This window comes from Micropterus dolomieu, linkage group LG13 (genome assembly GCF_021292245.1).
Source record: "Micropterus dolomieu isolate WLL.071019.BEF.003 ecotype Adirondacks linkage group LG13, ASM2129224v1, whole genome shotgun sequence".
In the NCBI taxonomy this organism is placed as follows: Eukaryota; Metazoa; Chordata; class Actinopteri; order Centrarchiformes; family Centrarchidae; genus Micropterus; species Micropterus dolomieu.
The window spans coordinates 12,712,972-12,737,689 of NC_060162.1; the positions used below are offsets into that span (position 1 = coordinate 12,712,972).

Genomic DNA, 24,718 nt, shown 5'->3' on the forward strand with positions numbered 1-24,718 from the left:
ACGGTCTCTCAGGAAACCGGAAACAAGCCCTCCCTCAGGGGAACAAAGGACTGCCATCTGGGAACCACGCCCCAACAGACAAAAGCAGCAACCCACGCTGTCTTGCACTCTCTTGTTCTCTCTTGTCTGGTTCTCTCCAACTGCTCTTCGGCACGCACCCAGCTTGCCCCATCTCCTGGCAACACCCTAAGAAGTTCGCGCAGCGAAGGCGCTTTGTTCGTTTTCAAGCCACACACACGCGAAGCGCCACGACCTCGTTTCCAGCAACTTTACTTGCTTTTTCTTTTCTTTTGTTTGTTAAAAGTTATCAGACCATTAAGTTACACAATTTTAATTCAAGAATGACCAAGTTCTTTTCAAGCTTTATTCGTCGAGCAAACTTACACTGATCCCCGACGCCCGGGCCAACCACGTGGGCCCGCCAGCAATAACAAAGGACGACCAAACCTCTGACCTGAGCCAGGATTTGAAAAGGCCCCCACTGCGAGTTTCTTCAATAAGCCGACAAAAGATGGACCTCCGGAGCAATTCCCTGGCAGAGAAAGCGACGGCTTTAAACTGTCCTAACCGAGAACGCACGAAACTCCGCCAGCGTAAGGCCGTCTACCAGCAACCTGGCTGGGAGAAGCGACAAGCAGTAAGACCAAAACCCTGCATTCTGTAGTCAGTGATGTCCAATAGTTTAATAGATTATCTTTAACTCTCTCTAGCTTGCGTTCATTAGCGGCCCGTGTCAGTCAAATTCTCCCCACAATAGAACCCCACATTCTCATTGTTTAACAATTGTTTAACGTTATTTCTTTGATGTATATTTAACCGCATTTTTATGTCACCTTAGTTAGTTAATAAATTTCACTGTAATTAAAGGAATTGTGTGTGTGTGTGTGTGTGTGTGTGTGTTGCCTAACTCCAAGTCCCTGTCATGAGAATTTACCCCTTCGATATGAGACTGACTGATTAATTTAAGATAATTGAGAGATTGTTAACTAACTGATCACTAGTGAATAATTGTACAATTATTAACCATACCCAGGGAATCCCAAGACCCTGGACAAACGGAATCTCGGGTGGTGCCTCGCGAAACGAGAGCTTTATGAATGAATATTCTCTGAATATTAAAATTCATAATTTTGTATTAATTCTCATAAGTTTATTAAAACATAAGTAGACATGCTACAACCTCTTGCCAGTTGTTGGTGTTCTAGTCAACAACCCATGTATAGTAGATACAGTCAAGAAAGATTAGCCATCTCATGTTATTTATTTATAAAGCTCTACTGTTAAAGCTTCCAAACTGCCTCTATTATCTCATTTCTCATCTAATAACTACAGTATTCTGTCCAGTATCTAACCTTAGATTTCCCCTCTGCAGGCACTAATGTTGGCAGAAATGGTACTATGCACCTTACATTACCTTCGGAGATTTTAAAGCTTTTTTATCTGTTTTCCACAATTCCGGTAAATGTTTTTGTTAATAGTAATTCCTTGCTGATTGTGTTCTTGTGAATGTTTCTTGTTCTCAGGTCTCTATTGGAAAAGATATCTTCATCTCATTGAGACTGCCTGATTAAAAATATATATTGTATCTAAATAGAAAACTATATAAACAATGAAAAAAAGGCTTTGCTGTTCTTTTCCTAAAGACAGCACAATGGGGGAAGCCAGATGCTATTGTTTTCAATAGTGAAAAACACCAAATAGTATTTCACACATCTCAAAATAGTTCTTACCTGTTATAATCAAGCAGGGGTCCACAGTTGTCTTGATGGCTCAAGGCCAGGACACACATGAGGCTCTGCCTGGGGCTGTGATTGGATCAAGAAAAGAGATCAGGATTAACCATAGTAGAGTGAACTGAGTTTAACCACAAATTAATCTGAACAAAAACGTATACTTTCAAAGATACTATTCTTTCTGAAGCAAATTGCAATGCCTCTGTTAATATCAAAACAATGTGTACACTTTTGCCTCTTCACTTTCACCCTCGTCCTCTTCATCTCGCTCTTGCTTTGCTCTTGCGCGCTCATTGGCATGCATGATGAGCATCCACTGGGAGCAACACATCACCATTATTCATGGAAAGAGTACACCTCAGAGCCAGACTGACAGATCAAAAGATGTTGATGATAGGTGGGGGTACTGGTGGTTGGGGTGATAAATGGCCCCATCTTTTGGAGATGCTGTAAGTTTGGGGACAGAGCTGTCTTCATGGTTTTTCAAGCAGTTGTTTGTTTTGGGCCACGTGTCCAACCCTAAACTTTCTGTACAGGCTACTTGTAGATGCCTACATACTATATAGATAAATCATTACATAGATTGAAGGTCTATCTGACTTAAATTGAACTAATACACAAGCCATATAAAACAAGGTAATGTCTATTAATAGGATATAGACACATAAATGGTTAAATATCATAATCTCTTAGATATCCACATGTTTGGACTTTTTGTGTCAGACACAATAAAGAAGGGGGAAAATTTTTTTCCCGTAATCAGTCTCTTAAAACATATCTACACAGGTTATATAAATTTCCTGTCTTTTCCTTTTGCAGTCTTTTACTGTAAGAAAAGGGAATTAAACTCCTTTCTCTGCTACCCTGTCTTTCCCCACAGCCAGTTGTTTTGGAGTCATTCATCAGAAAGAGTGAGACTGAGCCATCAGGGGAAGCGTTGGCAGGATCCCTGTAGAGATGAGGCAATATTAAATTGATGGAATCATTTAAAAGGCCAGAAAAAATGAAATAGGAGAAATAACACTGTGCTGCTATTTTACAGTGTCTAAATGGGACAACCTAGTGGCTTGTGATGCATATCATACTCTAATCTCTTATCTTTCCCCCAAAAAATGAAGCAAGTTATTTTTGGGTGTTTGCCTTTATGCATCTGTGGATGTATTTTTATTTTTACTATATCTTGTGTGTCTGTCTTTATTTGCTAAATTTTTTTTTTTACTTTAAAGCCTTATGACATGCCTGTCATTTTCACTTTGGATCTCTTTCTTTGTAGCCATTGACCCAAACACGGAGTCAGTAGAAGATTTGATGCAGAGGTTCCAGGACAGTTTCCGTGTTCCCAACACACCAACAGACATGTCTCACTACCAGCATGTCATGCACAGCTCATCGACAGGCCGCCGGAGGGTCCCCAGCCACACCAGAGGTAGGACAAGAAGTCACTCAAAAAGTTTACAGTTGTGTTGGCAGACTGTTGCAGACCTTTACATTGCATGTACCCTTTAATTTTACTATGCACACTTTTAGCGCTTTTGTGGTACTAATTGTATGGTTTTGGGTGGGGATATTTCCCACTTAGAAGTGCCTTTTGAAGAGGTGCATAGGCCAGTGTACAATATGAAAATAGCATGAGGTCACGTGTTCTAGCTGCTTCAACTCTGAGATGTATAATGTGCATTTTCTTTCATTCATTCAATCACTTTCCAATACCATACCAGCCATTAACCATTATTTGTATTTGGAAACCTATTAGGTTAGTGTGTCCTGAAAATCCATTTGTGAGTAGATTTTTATAAAATATCAAAATTCCTTTTTTTTTTGTTTTTTTTACATTACTGCCAAATATTATCCAAAAAAATGTATTGCTAATGCATTAAACTGTCCAAGTGCCATTAAGTTTGTATTTATTTTGATGCATTAATTTCAGTATGACAGATAATACACATCTATGGGTAATGTAGATGTTCCATTTCACTTTGCCTACATCATTTTATAATAAGGGAGGATACACATTTGAACACAGTAAAAATTCCACATAGAGATTTGAATCTATGACCTCTAGATGGCGGTTTACCACTGAGCCACCATGCTGCCCTGGAGAACTGCCAAACTGCTTTGAAGAATATTTCACAGTATATGTGAAACCTATTAATATTTAGATTTCTCTTGTTTTACATCATGTAACTGATGTAGACGCCATGTGTAATATGCGGCTTTGGTACATGAGGAATATCATTGACGGTCACATTCATAATGTGCAAGTGAACATGTAACCATTTGCATGTTCATCATTCTGGTTCACATATTGCATGGAGGCCACATACCTTGTATCTAACCTACTGTATTGGCTTACATTTATCTGCTTAGGGTGAGTGCATAAAAACAGGATAAGAATTGGTTTATATATTTAGAAGAGAAAGATTACCTTTGTGACAATACATTTAAAACGGGGTTTCTCTACATCCTTCAGACTTTTGCAATTTAGTGTTTACATGTTTTACTATATTGCTGTCAGTATACACTGTTGGCTTTGTGTTTCATTAAAGATCGATTGGCAACAGTTTCACACTGAAAAATGCGCTTGGAGCAATTTTGAGATGGGACTCTGGTGAAACCAGCCTCTGCCACAGAAATAAATTCTTCTCATCACCAGGAACATTTTGAGTAATTTTAATTGGACACACATGCAATCTGCGTCATTGGTTATACCATTATTACCAGTGAGACAATAACATTGAAAATGATATATTAACCTTGATGAGTTCACATACCCTTGTCAGAATAACTTACCATCCTCTTGATCACTGTCATCTACATTGGATGCAAAATACAGAATTGTTGCATATTATGCATACTTATGTGGGCGTTATTAGTCTTTCCAGTCACATAGCAGTTGGTTGAGAGAGTTATATTCTTGGTTATCTAGAACACTTCAGCTTGGCTTGTGCTTGTCTCATTTGCTGTTGAGGATTAAACTTAAAAGGTATCTTGTGTCAACCTTCTGAGCAGGTTGACACAAAATTAATTCCACACAGGTCAAGCCCCTCAAAACTCTGTGAAGGACACTGCTGAGCTATGTCCTCTCTGAGGTCAGATCTTTCTTTGCTGTCCTATAATTAGGGGTGAAAACATGTCCTCAGTGGTAAAGCATAGGCCAATACTACAAACATGATAATGGGACAAACACTTAAACTGAAGAGGAAACTCTATTAAATGGAGTGAGGTTAAAGGGGAAAGTGAATTGGTCAGACCCAGAAGGTTAGTGCTACATAAACAAAATGAATGCTTGAGTTCTTGAGAAGTTCACCAGGCAAATGCCACAAGTAAAGTGGATTGTGGTTGTGAAGATGTTTTTCTTTTCCACATTGTTCAACTCTGTAGACCCTTTATGCTGTGCAACAGCTACGTTTCTCTCATTTTATCATATTTAAGTAGATCAGGTTAAGGTTCCATTGCAAGTAGGTGAAAGCTGTCTTTGTCTTTTTTGTCACCAATAAATTATTTTGAATGTGCAAATAATACATAGCTTTGGTGATATGAGCTAGTGTAGGTGAAATGGCCCAGTAATTCTTGAAATCACAGGGATCTATGCCAAGCAGATCTAACAAAGTGGCACAGACAGGCAGAGTGGAAAACATCGTCTGTGTAGTTTACGAGAAGTGACAAGAAGTGCTTAGACTGAGCTACCAGAATTAATGTCAGTGATACATGACATTACATGATATACAGGTGGTCACACTGACGACAGGGAAGTCTCACCCATTTTCAAATGCATTTCAAAACCATATACTTTGACCACTGTCAAATAATAGTGTCAAATAAAATGTTTTCATACCTGGAGATAAACGTATGCCTTTTAATTGACATTGCAAAGAAATGAGCAACTTTAAATAATCGTATTGTCTTTCCAACGTACCCTGCTTGAAGGGGGTTGAGTACCACGATTCTTACAAAAAAACAACAACAAACGAAATAAGTAAGACACACACCTTAATCATGATAGACCAAAACTGGGCCGTAATTCCAAAAGCTTCCCATTTTAAATCTATGGGCTTCGATCACTATATGTTTTAAGATCCCTTTGGGAAGTAGACGCTGGGCTGCATTTTTAAGGACAGGACATGCTGGAACAAGGAGGTAACATGTCTCCATTGAGAACACAAACAGTGGGCTAGTCTGCACAAGAGGTTGTCCAAGCTATTGTCCAAGACGTCTGACTGGAAGGAGTAACACCGGGTACATAAAGGATATGATGCGTCGGGGGTCTGCATCTAGCAGCACACATAATCATTTTCAGAAAGTGCACATTTTTTCCCCTTGAAGCCTGAGAGATGGGAGAGAAAGCATGCCACTAATGGCCAATCTGTGAGCCTGCAGGCTGTCTGGATTGGAGATTTTCCCCAAACCTGTGTAGGAGTGAGAAGAACAAGAGCAAATAAACAAGCAGTATAGAAACACATCACACTAGTCCTTGGTTGTCAGAAAAAATTGCCTATAGTTTATTAACCAAATACCTTTTGTTACCTTACTTGACTCACATTTGCATTAAAGGGAACCCACCCTTAAATATCTATTCAATACAGTAGCAGTTGTGTCTGCTCAGCTAAACCCTGCAGCTGTTCATCTACTCTTCTCCTGGTGTCCACAAGCCTGCATATTGAAATTTTGCTTTGTGGCAACATTTCTCACTTCCCTGTCAGCATGTATTGCCCTAGTTTCATGTAAGCACCATCTTACACCTAAACTCTCAGAAAATGTTGGCTCATGCACAGGTTTTTTAGTTACAGTCACTATCCTCACTTTCCAATTTTCCCATGACGGCAGCCTCTCTCTGGGCCTAGTTTACCAAGCATGATCAGAAACATAACCAGATTTAAAATATCTATCCACATGCATAATGTATCAAATATACAATCATGCACATTGATAGCAATTTCATGGTTTTGAGTTTGTAATTCTGGCTGTGCTGCAATCCCGTATTTCACCCCATTCCACTTAGCCACTTTGTGTGTCTTGGGCAGATAGGATAGCTGCAGTATGATAATCAGAAAAGCCAAGTCAAAGCAAAGCCAAATGCTGCCAAGAAGGATTAAAGACAAATTGCAATTTGATTGCTCAATCAGCCTTTGCAGGTGGTTATCACCATGGGAAGCATTCTAATCAGATGTTGGAAAAAGGTGTAAATGCATTAATTTCTCCAAACTGCATTTGTAATCTTTAGTCCTCTGAACTCAACCTACAGTGTGTGGTAGTTCACTTGCCCCTGTCAAAATGTCAATATGGCAAACAAAACATGTGTCTTACTTCATTCAAGCAAGTCATCCATGTGTTTGTGTTGTTAAAAAGCTAGCTAAAAGGTTATTTGCATGTTATCCAGAAACAGAAGGCTACCAAAAAGGCTATTGCGACTAGGCGATTTTTAAACTTTTAGGAGCATCATTACCAACTTCTCGACTGAAGTGTGTCCCCACCCAGATGCTTTTAGCAAAGGAAAATGAAGAGATATATCTGCCTCATGAAGATGCAAACGTGGCTAAAGTAAATGTAATTGACTGTGTATAGGTTTTTATCTGAATTGCACCTGGTTTAAGGCACATGAAATTATCTGTATAACTGGGGCTGTTGTCGCTGAACTGCCCAATCACTGAACTCTTTCTTGCCTGAGAGAAGTTGTTGCATCCTGCTATCAAAGCATATGAGTCAGCAGTTTTCTCATGCCATGTGAAGTTTGGAGAGAGGTTAGTTTTCATGTTTTGTTCTATGTGCAGTGTTCCTTTACAATGAGATGTGCACAGAAGCCCTTTCTTTTGTACTCCCACAACCCCCTGGATATGCCTTTTTTCAGCTCTTTGAACACTGGGTTCTAATGATCAGGAATTGGCATGCTGTTAGCTGCTGTTGAATGTCCCTCTTCCCTATGAAGTTTGGTCAAAGGTATCAGTTCATCCTAGACTTTTTTATATCTGGTTTATTGTTCATTGTGCTTTGATTTGACCTGCGACTGTGGATTAATTGCCCCCGTTGACTTCTAAATGGCATTATAGGTGCTGGGAGTTATGCTGATTGTCTGGAGATGCTCTTTCCTTTCTCCCCAGGCCAGTGATCAGTATTAAGAAAAGACCAGTATGAGTGGGGCACTTTGCTGTAGTGTTGCCCTCTCGCACACATTATGCTTGGCGCTACGTACAGACTGTTGGTCATTTAGGGCCCCAAGTGGACAGTGTTCTTCCTGCTCAGTGTACTGTGCACATCAAAGAGTGTTATGAGTAATAACAGGCTATTTGCTTGTGTCACTCTGTCAAGCCACAGTCAAGCCAAGAGTTTGCAAGAAATGTGTGTGCTTTACTTTCACCCAAATATGCCTCCAGAAGCCACTTACACATATGTGTCATATCCACTTTCTTTTCAGTAGGAAATCAGGTTTGACAATGGAAAAATATATGTGTCTAGTATTAAGACACCAATTTATCACTTTTGTATGTAGAAGCCTTATACAGTATATGAGCATGCACCAACCATATTTTGGTATACAGGAACAGCTCTGCCCTTAAAGATGTATTTCATAATATTTTGTGAAAGCCATATAGAGCCCCTTTAGAAGGCAATGCCTGCGTTTGTAAAACCCGGGTTACATTATGTAACTGTCATTGTTGTGGTGTAGCCACCAATCCAGAAACACTTTGAAGTCACAACACATTGTGGCTTTGTCAAATATTAAGATTTGTCCTTAAAAACATACTACCGTATTTGCATGCACCTCTGTGCATGGTATTCCCTGCTGTGGTGTTACTGCATTTCCTTGTACTGGTTAGAAGCTGTGGTAGTGTTTTGATGTGTCACAACGAGTACTTTGGCTCATTACGATGAGGATAACCTTATGGTTATTATCTAGCTTTTCTCCTGTTTAATTGATGCTTTGAAGTAGCACATGAAAGTAGTTCTGTGCTGTCTTGTGTGTGTGTGTGTGTGTGTGTGAGAGAGAGAGAGAGAGAGTGTGAGAGAGTGTGAGTGTTCCATAGTGCTTGAATTCATTCTGTGTTCATCTCCACTTTCAGCAGTCCTCAGTCTTCACTGCAGACAAAACACAGTGATTACAGCTGAGGGTCTGCAGCCCTAGGGCTCCTCTCTACAACAGGCCATACAGCTGATCTACTGCCAAGTCAGAGCAGTGTGTGACTCTGATTTCGTATGTGGTTTTTTTTGTGAAAGACATAGAGAGACAGAGAGGGATAACAAGAATGTATGTCCATCTGACCAAGTTTCTGTTCAATAATCAATCCTCTGTTCATATTATGGCTAACATTTAGTAATTGTCAGTTACAATACAGTAAACAACCAGTAATTTGCTTAGTTGAGTAAGAGACACACAACTCAATACAGTAGCCACACCCATCCTAATTTTAAATAGTACCTTATTACACTTACCTAATCCTGTCATCAATATGCATAACTGAATGATTCTTCCAAGCTTACAAGTCCTATTCAATAGTCCTTAATCTAATTAAAATCAGTATCACTGGAATATAGCTTTTCTGTAATCCCAAACATTGATCCTGCTCTGTGAACCATCACTGCTCAGAAAAATGACATGATGCTTGCCCCAGTTTTCTACTTACTGAACTTATTGAATCCTCACTTCAGATACCTGCCACGACTTCTTTCACACGATTTCAGGCCACGTGCACACAAGAGGAAGAGCGGCTGCTTAGTGAGGGTGTACTCTCAAGTCGAACTTGGCTGTGTGAACCTGCCCACCAGTTTCCCTAACAGAAAAGGAGAGGCTTGATGCCTTTGCACAGAGGCTGTCTGTTGTACTTAAGCTGTCTTCCCTGGGAACATGATTGAAATTCAGTAGAGAGTGCAATTATTTTGCTCAGTTAATGATGAGAAGCAATATTTATCAGTTTATTCAGAGAAGTGTGGCAGACGTTAAGAATGCTGCTAGTGTTTACACATGTAAAGGACATAGAGCAAACAGCCGTTCAATCGGGAGGTTATCCCCTGTCACTGCCAGCTATGCCTCCTCCTGTCTGGCTGAGACTAGCTCCAGTAGCAGCTGGTGAGGTGATCCTTTGGTTCTCATTGTTTAGAGGTCATTGCCATGAAGTTGGGCTGGCTGTGCTTGAGCTGCAGGTTAAAATAAAAACATATTTTCTTTAGATTTTTTCTATATACTTTAGTTATTTTATGCACGCACAGTACTTTACCGAGAAATTACATTTATATACAACAAATGTTCTACTGCAAATAGGTTTAAAAATATATATAATACATTTTCTATTAACATAATCAGTAAATGTTGTTAAACCATGATACTGAATGTGTTAGTAAAATGTTAACTGACAACGTATTTAATTTGTTTTCCTCTAAAATATTCAATCAGACAATACAGCATCTACTTATAATGATGACCGCATTATTAAAGGTTTTATGGTTAAGTTCATAGCACTTGGTTAAGGTTAGGGGAAGATCACGGTCTTGGTTTAATACTGAAAAAGTCCACAGTAAATTGAATCACAAAACACAAAATGTTTATCAACATTTGAACAAAACCTTGATTTTTCTGCATGGTTGTAATCATTTCAACATACCCTCAGTGATCCTAACTGTTTTTGACTGTATGGATGAGTGTCCTTCATATATGAGATGCAAGTCACGTTCAGGTCTTTTTTTGCACCAAGAAAAACTGCCAAGGTGCAAGAGGTTAAATTTGCTGGTTGCACATTCAGAATGGTTCTTTACAGCCCACCTTTGAATTTAATCTGTTGATACTATTGCTTAGTTCTAACCACCCTCTTTGATACTTTGACTCAGAGAGTCTGGGGATATTCTTTGATGTTGCCTACAGCGGTAGCATTGATATTCAGGAGGCAGGTGATTTGGGGGTGTGAGTGTCTTCTTCATTATATTTGTTGGCATCGTATTGTTGAGAAAAAAAAAGGTAAGAGGCTTTCATTGTTACAAATTAGTAAAAGGCAGTTTTATGTATAATTTAGGGGATCAACCAGAAAATAAATGATAGATCACATGCATAGACAGTAGTAACACAAATGGCCTTCACTTCTATCAAAACTATGCTAAAATGACTGAGGGCCATGTCCACTGCTAATGAAAGTGATTGGCATCAATTTACAAATTGTGTGTGAGACTTGGTAATGCTGTTGTCATTTGAATGATGCCAGTGGAGCATAATAAAAACACCCACACAAAAGGGGGAGCATATTGTAACATTTTAGACCAGCTCTTCCAGTTGGGATGGGAGGTATACATCAGTGTGTAACATTAGAAATGGCTTTAGCTTTACATTAGTGTAATCTGAGAAGCTACAAATATTTCATTTTCAGATTTCACATCCATGATAAAAGGATTGTGTTGATATTTTTTGCATCTTAGAATGATTTAAAAATACTGCAGCCACTGTACTCAAATTTTTCACTTTACCTTAGTTGTTAGCATTACCTTTGTCTGTATATGACTCAAAAGATATCCATAATGTTGCCAAAGGCATTTTTTCTGCTGTTGTATATGACAATACCAACCTAATTTCAGCTTTCCTGCAGTGGTTGCCTTTTCCTTTTAGGCTTTTGAGATTTTATCTTATCAGACTCTAGCATGAATTATCTGTTTGTGGAGCTACATTACTCTGACCTTTTAACTCCCTGTGAGGCAGGCAGTACCAGGCAGTCCTAAAGGGAGATCCACTATATTTTCCATCATCTAAAATATGGAGCAAAGTAGCTGAGGAGTTGTAATGTATATGCTTAAAAAACTGTAAAATCAAACCTCATCTCAAGGGGTTATAAATTTGACCATCCAGTTTTCTCCCTTTCAACAGTGTTGTGCTGCAGAGTCAGCTCACTGGCTGAGAGCACCAGACTGTGTGTGTTTTCTTCACTGTCCTGCCTGGCACTAAATGACTCTACGGTGACCGACAGACTTGAACTCAAATGGATAAAATAACAAACAGTTGAACTCAACAGTGTCAAGTTAATATAAAGGGGGGAGGAGGAGGACTCCATTCATACCCCATTTTGGATAGCTGCAGTGGCAAGGCAACACGTTTTTGGGTGACAGCTGCAGTGCCATGCCACCCTCCGTGGCTTTACCACTGCACAAGCTGGTTGATAAAAGGTGGGAAAACGACATACAGCCGGGAGCCAAGGGCCACTGCATCTGAAATTAAGGTTACGATATGGTAACCCTAGTTCTATAAGCACAGGCGGAGCCCTCTGCTGGACTCCGTGGGTACTACCTCCTCCAATCACACACACGTGCTTGCCCACCGAAATTTTTATTGTGCACGTAGCCGACCAACAGGATGTCGCTACCGATACGTGTGTGACGTATAAATATCAGTGTCTTTACTGTCTCAGCATCCTATTTTCTTCAGCATATGGCGAACTTCTCACTGAATTGATGGAGTCGCCACTTCTAGAAATTCATCTTTGCACCAGGACATATCCAAAATCCCTGAGTGGTCTTCTCACACTTTACCATTTGCTTATTAGCTCCAAATTGGCGGGTGTGATCTCGATGCAGGAGAGATACAATAAAAAAATATAGAGGTGTGTGTGTACAAACAGTGAGCGCACTTGAGTACAAGAGCCAAGTGGTGCCTTGTTAAGCCTCCCACCTTTTCAAGTCCTTTCTCTCCCTTATACCAAGGTAGCAACTCATAAATTTAGGTTGTAAAATGTGTCAGCAGGGCTTATATTGTGATGCCCTCTGTAATAACTTTTCAGCATGCCGAGGTTGTTTATGTATAATAGGATTGTGTGCCTGTGAGTGTGCACGTGCGCGTGTATGTGCGTGTGCAGAGCTTTTAAAAATGCAATGCACAACACTAGAGTAAAACAGTGATTGGGATTATTTTGGATAGGAAAAACCACAGCAGTGGGAGACTGAGACATGACAGAGAAATGAGTGAGAGACAGTTACAGATAAGAGGAGCTAGACCACCGTGACATACCTGTGGGCATCCTGTACCAATATGCAGCTTCTGCTTAAAAAAAATAGGCAGACTGGGACAGACAGAAAGCAGAAAGTAAATCACAGATTCTACCTTCTGGATTTCCTCCTCTCTCTCTCTGATTTCCTGGTTTACAATGTTGAATCCCTTTGCTTGTTGCAGCATGGCTGGGTGGAACGCCTCAGGCCTTCCTTCCTGATCCTGACCCCTCCAGCCTGTGCCTTGTGTTTGTGCTCGCTGTCAGTTTCACCACAATGGAGCCCTATTTCTCAAATCATTCCAACATAATGTAAATGAAACATGCAAGTGTTGGATTTATGCGACAATTGTTTTTAATAATCGTAGAAAGAATTTCAATGAATGCAACAAAGTTGCAAACTTGTGTTCAAATCTGCTCATGTACATTTTTAAAATATTGTTTACGCAAATACAACTCAGTGAATACGACTTCAGTTTGCTCTTGCAGCCTCTCAGATGCTGTCTTGTGCATTATAAATGGCAAATTTACATGCTCTCACTTTTGTATGGATGTAGATGTCAGTTTGTATTGAGTTTGAGTTGGAAATATTTAGCTTGCTGGTGTCAGAAAGCCTGACTCCTGAATGCAGCTGTGCCTTAATGTGATTACCAGTTCCTGAGCCATGTGGGGACTGGTGTTGCTGTCAGCTTAATTTACTCGCAAATACATTGTCACAGACATATGTACTCAGGCACCCATACAGCATGAGTATGCACATACAAAAGCATTTACACTGTACAGTATGCACACACAAGCTTCAAGTCTGGCAGCCATTTGTCAAGGCAGTTTGTCTTGCTCTGTGAGTCACAAAACTCACTGAGGTCACATTTAAGTTGTGCGAGCCATCAGAGTCACATGCACACATATGCATACAGTGAATGAGGGAACAGACTCATGCACATACAGTATTAACAAACACAAGGGCACACAATGCACAAGGCTGCCATCATCATCTTCATCACGCTACATGGTACTCTCTTATATTCACTATATATAGTACTATTTACCTCTCATACTGTCTTTTTTCACACAAAGACACATGCACCCTGACTTGTGAAAGGCCTTCCTCTCATAACTGTCACACCTTCACATCATTATATATCTATTTGGCAGGTAGAATTGCCACAGGTGAAATGAAGTCGGCTGAATGAGCTGAATGAGGGCACTATAAAATGCTGTGTTGTCACACATCTGCCCAGCTGAAGAGTTTTTGAGGAGGACTCTGTGTCCTGGCTGCTCAACTCAATGGGTGCTGTTCTGTAGCTAACCTCTATATATAATTTATTGTACAATCCATACACTATTAATTTCAGCCTCCTTTGCACTGCCATGCACTCTGGTACTTCTGTAGAGTTTACCAACCAGACAGGCTCTCTGTACATAATTCACCTACTGTGTATATAGTTTCTGTATTGCACAGGATGTCTTATAAACTCTGGTAGTAGTACATCCACTACAGTTAGCTGCAACTAACGGTTATTTTAATGAACAATCTGCTATTTAGATTTAGTCTACAATATCTAAAGAATTATTATTAAACCAACTGGTTTGGGGCTATAACAGAATGATTTTGGGCAGTTGCTCATACAAAATTTGACATCTGAATATGTCAACATGGACAATGGGAAATTGTGGCAACGATTTTGACATGCTGAATAGTTAATTGATTTATTGAGAATAGTGATGGTGTTGTTCTTGGTGGTGACGACAATGATGATGTTGATGGTTGTGACAATGTCGATTTTGTTGTTTATGATGGAAATTATCGGCTATGTTTTTATGGCTGTTGAATTGTAGGCCTATTTACATGTCCACATTGTATTTAAGATTGTTGTCATGTTAATTGTGTAACTGAGGTCCTGAAATTTAGAACTTTATTCTTTCAAGCATTTTATTCCTTTATTCCACGGTTGTGCAATGATGAATTTTATCATCTTGTATTTAAGTCTGTCCTTTTATCTATATCTTGCACCAAAACTATTCGCCCTACGTGGACAAATAAAGTTTAAGTAAAGTATAGGAGACTAAGACAACCTCAAAATATTTACATTTGTGAAATTGGAAAGTAACAAAAAAAAAGGCCCAACTGATTAATCTGTTATTGTAATTGAGAATTCCAGCAATATGTTTCCTACTTTCATGCAAAGATAGCACTACTATAAAGTGAAGTTGTTGTAAAGATAGTGTTATTTATTTTGTTTTATAGTCTTTATTTTTTTTTTTTTTTTCAACAAAATGTCATGATCTGGGACCTACCTGGACCCACATATCACTTCACACACTGACTGACAGCACCAAGTGATCTGGATAGAATATACTTTTTCTTCAAGGTCTGACCCTGATCTACAGCCTCTAAAAAATGTTGGGTCATAAATTGGCATGATGATGGGTCCATTACGTCCACTCAGCATTACTTGTTTGTTTTTCAGAGATTGTTGTTGTGGTGAGTATACCAAAAGCAAAGAGTCCTGTCAGTCTAAAACCTCTTTTTTGCCACACAAATAGGCTCCCTAGAAAAGTTATTGTAGAGGTCAGGGAACTGTTTTCAAACTTGAAGAGAATAAATTGGGAAACAACAATTTATACTCCCAAAGTGGTATGCAATTTGTGGTAATGTGAAGGGTATTGGAGTTTAATGCAATCTTCTTGCTCTCTCATCCTACTCTATAGTTTTTAGAAGTATATTAGGTCCATTAGGTTTGCTGGTGTGAGCTGGGTTTTTTGTGCTGGTGTAAAATACAGTGTATTGTAGTACTACCAGAGCGCGATGTGCCCTTCTCCTACGCAGAAAAATGATTAGCATTTACTTTTCAGATTGAACTCATCACCTCACCCCCCTGCTTTACCACTATTAATCAGTCTCATTAATGAAAGAGTTGGAAAATAGTCTACTTCTCCCTCTCTCTCCTGTGGACTCCTGTTCTCTTTGACTCCATGTTTGAGTGTGTTCTTTCCCTTTATAACGGTCACATTGTCTGTCTCCTTTTAAACCCCTTCAACAACAAATCACATCATTCTTGTTTAGTTATATAATTGTGACATCTCATTCTTCCACTGCCTGCGAAGCTTTAGTTTCTGGCTGTTTTTCCTCTTTTCTTTTTCTCTCTTCGTGTCTTATTTTTATTTATGTGCTCCCTCTAACTTTTGCTGTATCCCCTCTATGTGGGCCCATTTTTTCATTAACCAACTCAAACACTGATATATTAATAATCAGTGAGTGAAAATGTGAGGATACTAAAAGATTAATTCACTTGCCAAGTAATCACTAGTTAAAAACTCTCAATCTCTCACAGACATTTTCCATATATATTACAAATTCCTGATATTCCTCAATATAAAATTCCTGATATGCTTATTCATGGATTGACTTTTAAAAGAACATTGACAAAACATTTTGCTCTACAATCATACGTTTGGTATTTCTGTATTTATTTTTGCATTTGGATTAAAAAGGCAAATGCTAATTTATTGCACATTGTGGCACAATAAAAATTGGATCTAATCCTTTCTGTGACTAACTGATATGCTGCCCTTTTTGTCTGTATTGTAATTTGTATCCTGCACGACAGTATGAGGCAAGGTGTGATTTCATAGTCTGAGAGCATATGCATTTTTTGCACAGAAAACCTCAGCGTGCCATCTTTGAGGAAGAATGTTAACGATGACAGCAGGTGCCTATGCCTTACCAAAACAAAGAAATCAACACAGGTGACTGTGAGGACACTGTAATAAATACTGTATCATTTCAAGAAAGTATTGCACCATTCTGAAGTATTGCTTGACTGTAATTGAGAATTAGTTGCAGCATTTATGACATTTTATATTTAGCTGAAGATATCTTTTTGGAAGTGAGTTGAGGGTGTTGGTTGTATACACATGCATGTAACAAAACAGATGGAGGGAAAGCAGATTGACATATGGGGATGTGAAAAAGACCTAGGAGACTATAAAATTATCTAATGGACTTCAGGACTGTGAAAGGGACTGTAAAAGCGAGATTGGTACGCCGCAGTAATTGAAATTTGTTGTATTGACATGCTGGAGTTTAGCCTCAGTGTTCTGAAAGTTGATGTTTTTACGGGACTATGCTTTGAAGGTTTTGCTGCTGAAGGAGATAAAAGCAAGATCAAGACGAATGAAAATGGGCTGAAAGAGGAAGAACCATTAAAAAGGAAGAAAAGCTGGGAATGAGAAAAGACCCAGGACCAGATTTCCAAAGACTTTTACGCCTTGTTTTAGACGTATTCGTTTGTGTGTATGTTATTTTTGAAACCTGTGGCCTAGCCTGGAACCACAATTCACCTGTCATCTGGATCACACAAAGTGTCTGTCAACACATATTTTGTGTGATTTGGTATGTGAGTATGCCTATGTATTTCAGGGAGGATCAATCAAATGATATTATGTGAGTGTTTTCTTTATATTCCACTGGAATTATCAGGCTTTATACAGTTTCTGGGTGTCACATTTGCAAATTGTCAATGGCCTATTAAAGAAAAGTTCGGATTGCAAAAGAAATGTAACTAGTAGCCAGCTTTGTGTTCAGATCTCAATGGCAGCAGACAAAAGGTGGACACATTACAAAGGGAGCTGCATTAAACTTGTTAAAAAAAACAAAAGAACAACAGCTCCACAGACAGAAAAGGAGAGCAATACATGAAAGCAATATCTGACCATTTTATAATATCAAACAAAGAGGGTACAGAGACTTGTAACTGTGTAGTTATTAAACTTGAAATTGGTTTTGATGTTCAGTGAGCGGCTAATGCACTGTGGCAATTGCTCTCTCTTGATACTTCATTTACATTTTGTTGGCTTTTCTTTTGTACATTGTTTTTTTTTTGTCATCCCATCTCTTTTTCATTACCTAAGAAGTTCATGTATTTATTCAAGCTGCAATGATTTTACAAACCTTTTATAGATCATTTCTTTGCCTTGAAATTGCAGCCTTAGTAAATGTTTTTGAATGTCTCACTTCGTTAATGAGTAATTCTATTTCAGCATCACTACAGTATGATCACTCCTAGAAAGCAGCTAGAAGGCAGTCTGAATCTCTGATTGTGTAATTAGATCACTCCTTCGTAAGTCAGATGCTAATCTGACACAGGTTGCAAGCGCAAATTTAATGGAAGGCTAATTTGTGCTGTGTAAGTCTGGTCGAGAGCCTAAATTATGCATGACCTGTGTGCATCTACTTTGTTTATATTGTAGTAGTGTAATTATAATTTGGTGGCAACCTTTTCGTGCTTTAGACCGTCAGGGCAATGTGGCCAAACATAAATAATTTGTGTTCTTTGCCAAAACTGAAAATGTAATGCATACATTTATTTCATCCCAGTGAGCTACAGGGATCAATCAGTACAATACACCCTTGCCTTATCGCTTCAATAGCTACTGGTTTAGTATAGATTTTAGAGAATAAAATGTGACCAGATTTCTTTTCATGTTGAAAGCTGTGTCGCAAGACTCACGCAATTGAGTTTTTCACATGCTCTAATGCCACACACATCATTTTTCTCACGCAGTGAAAAACAAATGTATAAAGGCCCTTTCAGATTAGAAGCGTTTGGCACCATAGTGCGTCACAAGGCATTGAAAATAGTGGGTTTCATAGCGCAGCGGTGCTGTTGTTGCGGTGTGTCTGAAAGGCCCTTAAGTGATGAGGTCAACTTGCCGAGCAAATCAACTCTGCCCAGCTGACGCTAAACTGGTGTACACCATAATAGTAATCAAGTGAACCCGCTCTGGCACTGTGAGTCCAGATAGTTGTAACGAGTGGTAACGTGGCTGGTAGAGTTTTGCAATATGAAAATCTAAAATCTGAGGCGTATCTTTCCTCTTAGACTGTGAGCTGTACTTTATCGGAGGTGCTGAAGTTAGCAATTGTTTGGATTTGTGGTGAGATTTTTGCCTGATCACTAGTGTTTTCAGTTCCGTTTTCCACCTCCTTGTTAGTCATCCTATGCAGTCCCAAACAGGTTTCTGTGTCTGTCAGAGGGGCTAAAGGAGAGAGCCAGCGGAGCAATAGCGTAATGCACATCTGAGTATCACCAGTAGACTTAAAAATGATCAAACTCTGATTAAACGATAACGTTAGTCTCGTAATATTATGACTTTTTTCTCGACATTCAGAGAACACAGATATGTAGGAGAGATTCTGAGTGTGCAGAAAGTTTTGAAAAACTGCTGGGCTATATAAAACAGAGGAGCTATTAAAGTCCAGGAGTTTATATGTAAATTAAAATGAATTAATTTATCATTGAGGTGAAATGGTGCCACATGCAATTTAAAGAGGTTACCAAAACTAAAAAGGAGGGAAGACTGAATCATGCTTGCATGTGTGCTGACTCAACAGGGATATTACATGACAAACGTTGATCTACAAGAGAAACTGGAAGAGGACAGCAACACAATGCCTGAGAGCTGCACTGCATTATATTCTGTTATAGTTTTAAATTTGTGTGCAAGAAATTAAATGTTTAATGCTCATTTTAATATTATTATAGCATTGAAGAATTGTTAAAAATGTGTTAAAATCTCATCGGGATCTTGTGAACCTAATATTATGTCTCATCTCGTGAGTGTCTCTTCACATCCCTAATCTCAAACACCGAAAACAGCCTAGGCGCCACGACTTATAAAACAATATTTATTTCTGGTTTTGTATTTCCTTCTCATTTGTGATGTATTTTGTCATATCAAGTATTTAAAGATTCTTTGTGACGCCTTTTCTTTTCACCCTGTTGTTTTTATTTGACCTATTAAAGCACTTTAAGAGTAATTTATTACTCTTAAGAGTGCAACACAAAGATTAGTATTATCTTACATAATTGCCACCTCTGCTGTGCTGTTTCATTCAACACAATTAAACACCTCAACTTACATTAAGACCAAAACTTTTAGTACTAGTGGATATGGAAACTGATTTTATTTATTTATTTTTTTTAATCCTGGCTCTGTCTGTTTGGCTCTGTAAAATCAATACTGAAGAGACTATTTAATTACTTTCAGTAAAGGGACATCAGAATCATATTTTTAAAGTAAAATTGCACTTACAAAAGTGGACAGATACTCCATGAATTTAATAAATCTAGCATTCTATGAAATATGGAGTAATATGATATTTATTATTTATTTTGTTATATTGAGACTCAAATTGCTTTACAATGTACTCTGGTTTTCAAGGCACACACTTTCAAAAACCGCCCTTCTGTGAGAACATATAGACAAAATAATGTGTTACCATATTTCAATAAATAAAACCTGTTCTTCATGGGATGTTAAAAGTAACACCTGTCTGTGTTTCTGTCTCTTCCTCAGTCCGTCTCCATTTGCCACCACTATGTGCATGCTCCTAACACGATGCATAAATTCAGAACCAATTTTACACCACATTGCCTTGGCTTCACTCTGCAAATACCGCCAGACTCACATGCTTAAAATCCAACTAGACTCTCAACCTGTTTAAGTGCACCAGACCAAAAGAATGACTACAGCTTTCCGTACGCACTTTTTACACAGATTTAATAGAACTTTTAATCATGTCTGAAATCTTTATGGTGCAGGCAAATTTTCATGAGTTATGACATAATGTTTATGAAGTGAGTAAAAGAGGGAATTTCACCTGCATTGCTCAGCATTTGCCCAGGAATTATGACTGTGTCCAGTGAACACGAAAGTGAAAATATGTTGCTCTATCGTTGGCAATAAAGTACTTTTAATAAGGAAGGTATGAGGTTCAGAAAAGAACAGAATTTAAGGTGAATAAAAACAGGCTGAAAGAGCGTCCCTCATGTACTCTCTCAGGATCCCTTTATCTTCCTGTATTTAAAGAATGTTCTTACCTACAAGATAAAAACAGCGTTATTCTTTATTCACGCCTCAGTGTTAGTTCACCAGCTTAGAAACGTTTCTAATGTCTTCAAGGTTAGGGTTAGCATTGCCCAGTCTTTGTAACTTCTCCCCTCTAATGAGTGCCATTTGTGACTAGTTAGTCTTTAGTATTTTGTCTTTCTTTTGTTAGGAACTGCTATAAAAATTTCCCCTGGGCCCATATTTATCAAACTTATAAGAATTACGATTAAGAACGCTCTAATGATACAACTTAGGAGTTCAAAAGATCTTTGGGAGGGAGAGGAACAGGAGGGGGGGGGGATTAAAAAATACCAAACTGGTAGAAGAGGTACATTCAAGGAAACATTATGAGGAGAATTGAGTAGGCTACCCCATTGACATTTGCAAACAGTGAAGATGTGCGGAAAGTGATTACAAACAAAAATCTATGTAAGCCTTATTGTTGTTGTTTGTGCCCTTTCATAATACAGAAGAATGGTGTAAAATCCCATCAAATGTTCAAATCAAATGCAAATAATAAGCTAAAACTACCCAATCTCAATTATACAGTACATGTTGCTTCAGCTAACATTATAACATTTATCATGACCAACGCTTTTTTGTATTCGATCAAAAATGTTTCTCACCTCTGCAGGTTTGCGATTAGGAGAATAAGTGAAGGATTTTTACTTTCACTAAGTAAATTTTTGAGCTATTATCAACTTTCCTTACACATCGTATGAATCAGGGTACTGACACATCAACCCTAATGTACATACATACTTTTTCGAAGCTTCCTTGCTTTAATTGGCTGTCAACAGGTGAATCAGTTCTTCTTAGATACTCCTTCATTGCCAAGAGAAAAGCATTGATTTTCTTTCTGTCCATTATCCCTTTTCCACTCAGGGAGATTAGGAAGTGTAATCGCCGTGATCCTGAGGATTATACAAGCACAACCATGAGGAAATTAGATGTTATTTGGATAGAGTAATTTCTTTAGGGTGTGACTCAGGCTAAATTACTTTGTTATAATAATGCTGAGAAATGTGTCATGCCATGTACAGTAATACACATATTTATCAGAAACTGGTGGACCTTTTTATATCAGGTTTAGAATGCAGTTTGAAGCTTTCCACACATGTCAGGTTGTTTTAGAGAACTTATTTATCAATCAGAGGCTTAACACTGTGCAAATCCCTAGCAATTACCACTGTGAGGCAGCCCGTGTGCATTTAGCAGGAATGTTTTTTTTTTATTTTTTTTTTTTTTATGTTGCAGTGGCAAGGCTGGACAAACAAAGCCTCTTAACGCTCAGAGGCTCACTCTTGCTCTCACCCTAACTTAAACACAGACATGCACACACAGGCACACATTCACACACTGGGGATGTGACCCAATTTGATTAGCAAATTGAGCACCAGAGACTCTGTAACAATGGACAAATTACCAACAGTGGCCAACATATCAGACAAAGAGGGGCAGGAAAGGATGGAGAGGAGTGGAATATAACCATACTGGGAGGTGTACAGCAACCACATTAAGAAGTATAAAGAAATCATGGTGTTTTTTTTATTTCTGTTACAGGCAAAATAAATTAATCAGTAAAGTTAGGATAACTACTCATTTCCCATACCCTAACCATAGCATAATTTTAACCCAAACCCAGTTTTCTAATTTGTTGTTAGTCCTTTGGTAGTCAAAGAAAAGGTGAAAGCAAGCTAATGGAATTTTTCCGCCCAGCGAAAAAAATTAAGTTCAGAATCAAAGTTTAGTAAAAGAATCAAAGTTTTCAATTTATGTCCAATACATAGGCTAATATGTGAAGCTACGATCTATTCTAATTGTTTTTCAGCAAAACATAAAGCAGAGTATCATCAGCATATTGGTGGAAACCCACAATGTGTTAATGTATAATGTAACCCAAGGGGAAGAATAGGTAAGTAAAAGTACTGTGAAGGACCTACTAATGACCCTGGAGAACACAATAGGAAATGGAGTGAGAGGGAAAGAGATGCTTCCAAATACAACAGAGCATCTTCCAATGGAAAGATAAGAATGGTAATGGTTGTAATCAAGTCCATAATGACAACACAATAATACAGGTGATGGATGAAAATACGGCATTCAGCCTTTCACTTCAGTCACAAGTTAATCATCTCCATGAAGGAGTTATGTTGCTATGAACATCTGCAGTGTATGTTGGTTCATTTCTGTGAGATTTGATATTTATGTTTTGTAATTCAGAGGAAACATATTTTAAATTCTAGAAAATTCTACTTAATGATACTTGAATGAGATCAATTTGTCATTGTCATCTGAAATGAATACTGTACTTCCCTAAAATGCTAACTAATGAAAATCTAAAGAAAATGTTCTGCAGGTGATTTTTTTTCTACACAGTGAATTAAGTGCCCTACATGGTTAGCGTTATTATTATTTGACTTTGATCAGAATTTGAATTAAATTGAAAACTTGACTCCCTTTTGTCAGTTTGCCAGAGCATAATCACAATGGTCAAGACTAACCTGTGTTGTAAAATTTAATGCAAATGTGTGCTGAATACATATTTGTCTGTGTATTGTAATTATGCAGATTTGAAGTATTGATCACCTGAAAAACCAGCTGGTTGAGAGCATAATTATATCCTAAAATACCATAACTGTCCATTGATCGATTCTTCTTGGATGTCTTTCCACTTTTTTCTTCTTATCTTCTCCATGCCAGCAACTGGAGGTGTATTTGGTCCTCAAGGGGAATCAGGGTCAGAGCCTGAAGATGACAGCCAAAAGTTTTACACAGAGCAGCACAGGGGACGGAGGCGCAGCAAAGGTGAGAGGGAATTAATTTGCACGGGGGCTCTTATCCACTGCATACTGCTGAGAAGTAAAAAGGGAATAAAATACAATATAACATTTTGAAAACAAATGAATTTCAACCCTACGCTGGTCGAATACAAATGGAAATAATGGGAGGCTAACCTATAGCTGAGTGAAATGAAGCTAGACATATCTGGAATTGTCATCATAGCTGGAAGTAGAAGGGAGTTGTGTGCATTCCTGGTGGGTTTTTAAAGTGCTGTACCATGGCACAGCTCAATGACACTCAAAGCAGATATATGAGCTGATGTAAATGGAGGCTCAGTGACGAGCAAAGATGAGTCAAATTACTTCGATGGGAGACTTCATTTCAACTTCCCTTCCCACATAGTGATATGTGATAGTGAAGACCGTAGGTAGATTTTGCATTTGTGTGTTTGCAAGTGAGTGACCCCAAGAAAATGAAACACAGAGAATTAGTCTCTGTGCATGTGCACTTGGATGTCCACATAGTGACTGAAAAATGATACTGATAATATAATATTTTCTATCAGTGTTGTGGCACATCCAAAGATTGAACAAGTGGAAACTTATAAATAAAGACGAATGAAACTGAGTTCACTGTGTTGAGTCTTGTAAGTGTTACGTAATGTCTGATTCGATGTTGTAAAGGGGATGTGCATTGTTAGACAGTTAATGCAATCTACCTTGGTAGTTCCTGGCTGGCAAAAAAAAATCCGTAACGGCAGTGTTTTTTGGAAGCAGTAGTTGGAACCCACGAACCACAACTTTAACTAGGTTATCCGTGGTGGAAATGTTACTGATTTTCAAATAACTTTATTAAAAATGCTTTGTTTTTTTGTCAAAAATGGTACATGTAATAGTTAAAGGTGATGACTTAATTGAGAGTTGAAGAAATGTACCTTCTATTTTTGATAAATATTTTTGAGCACTCCAGAGACCCAACAAGATAAGCGGTTTGGGGGGAAAAATGCATAGATGCATTTTTGGACATTGATATTGGGTCTCTTACAAAAATGTTGGTAATTCATCTCATAGTTTAAATGCAAACTTTTATGGAATAGGGGATTGTAAGCCTAGGTTTGCGAACACAGGTGGGCCCCCTCAAATTGGATTCATAGACATTTAATTTAGTTCTGAATCACAGAAATACAAACAAAGAAAAGAAAAATAAGGTCGGAACTCATTTAGATTTTATGACTGATAAAATCCATGGCTGTGATCTGTGTTAAAGTCACAGCATGTGTTAAAAGGTTGTGTTTGTTTATAGAAGAGGGCCATAGGGAAATAAATAACAGGAAGGAAAAAAAGGGATATGTTTTAACTT

The 24,718-nt window shown here is 38.3% G+C and overlaps 1 protein-coding gene across 1 annotated transcript in view; it reads left to right on the top strand.

Moving 5' to 3' along the window:
- The first annotated feature begins 518 nt into the window (after nt 1-518).
- The window catches only part of LOC123981501 (astrotactin-2-like), a 176,596-nt gene continuing 152,396 nt past the window's right edge, over nt 519-24,718 (top strand). Inside the window, exons 1-3 of the mRNA XM_046066361.1 lie at nt 519-637; nt 3,007-3,159; nt 23,279-23,383. Coding sequence (XP_045922317.1) covers nt 3,042-3,159; nt 23,279-23,383 — 223 coding nt within the window. The 5' untranslated portion in view covers nt 519-637; nt 3,007-3,041. The remainder of the gene's footprint in view (nt 638-3,006; nt 3,160-23,278; nt 23,384-24,718) is intronic.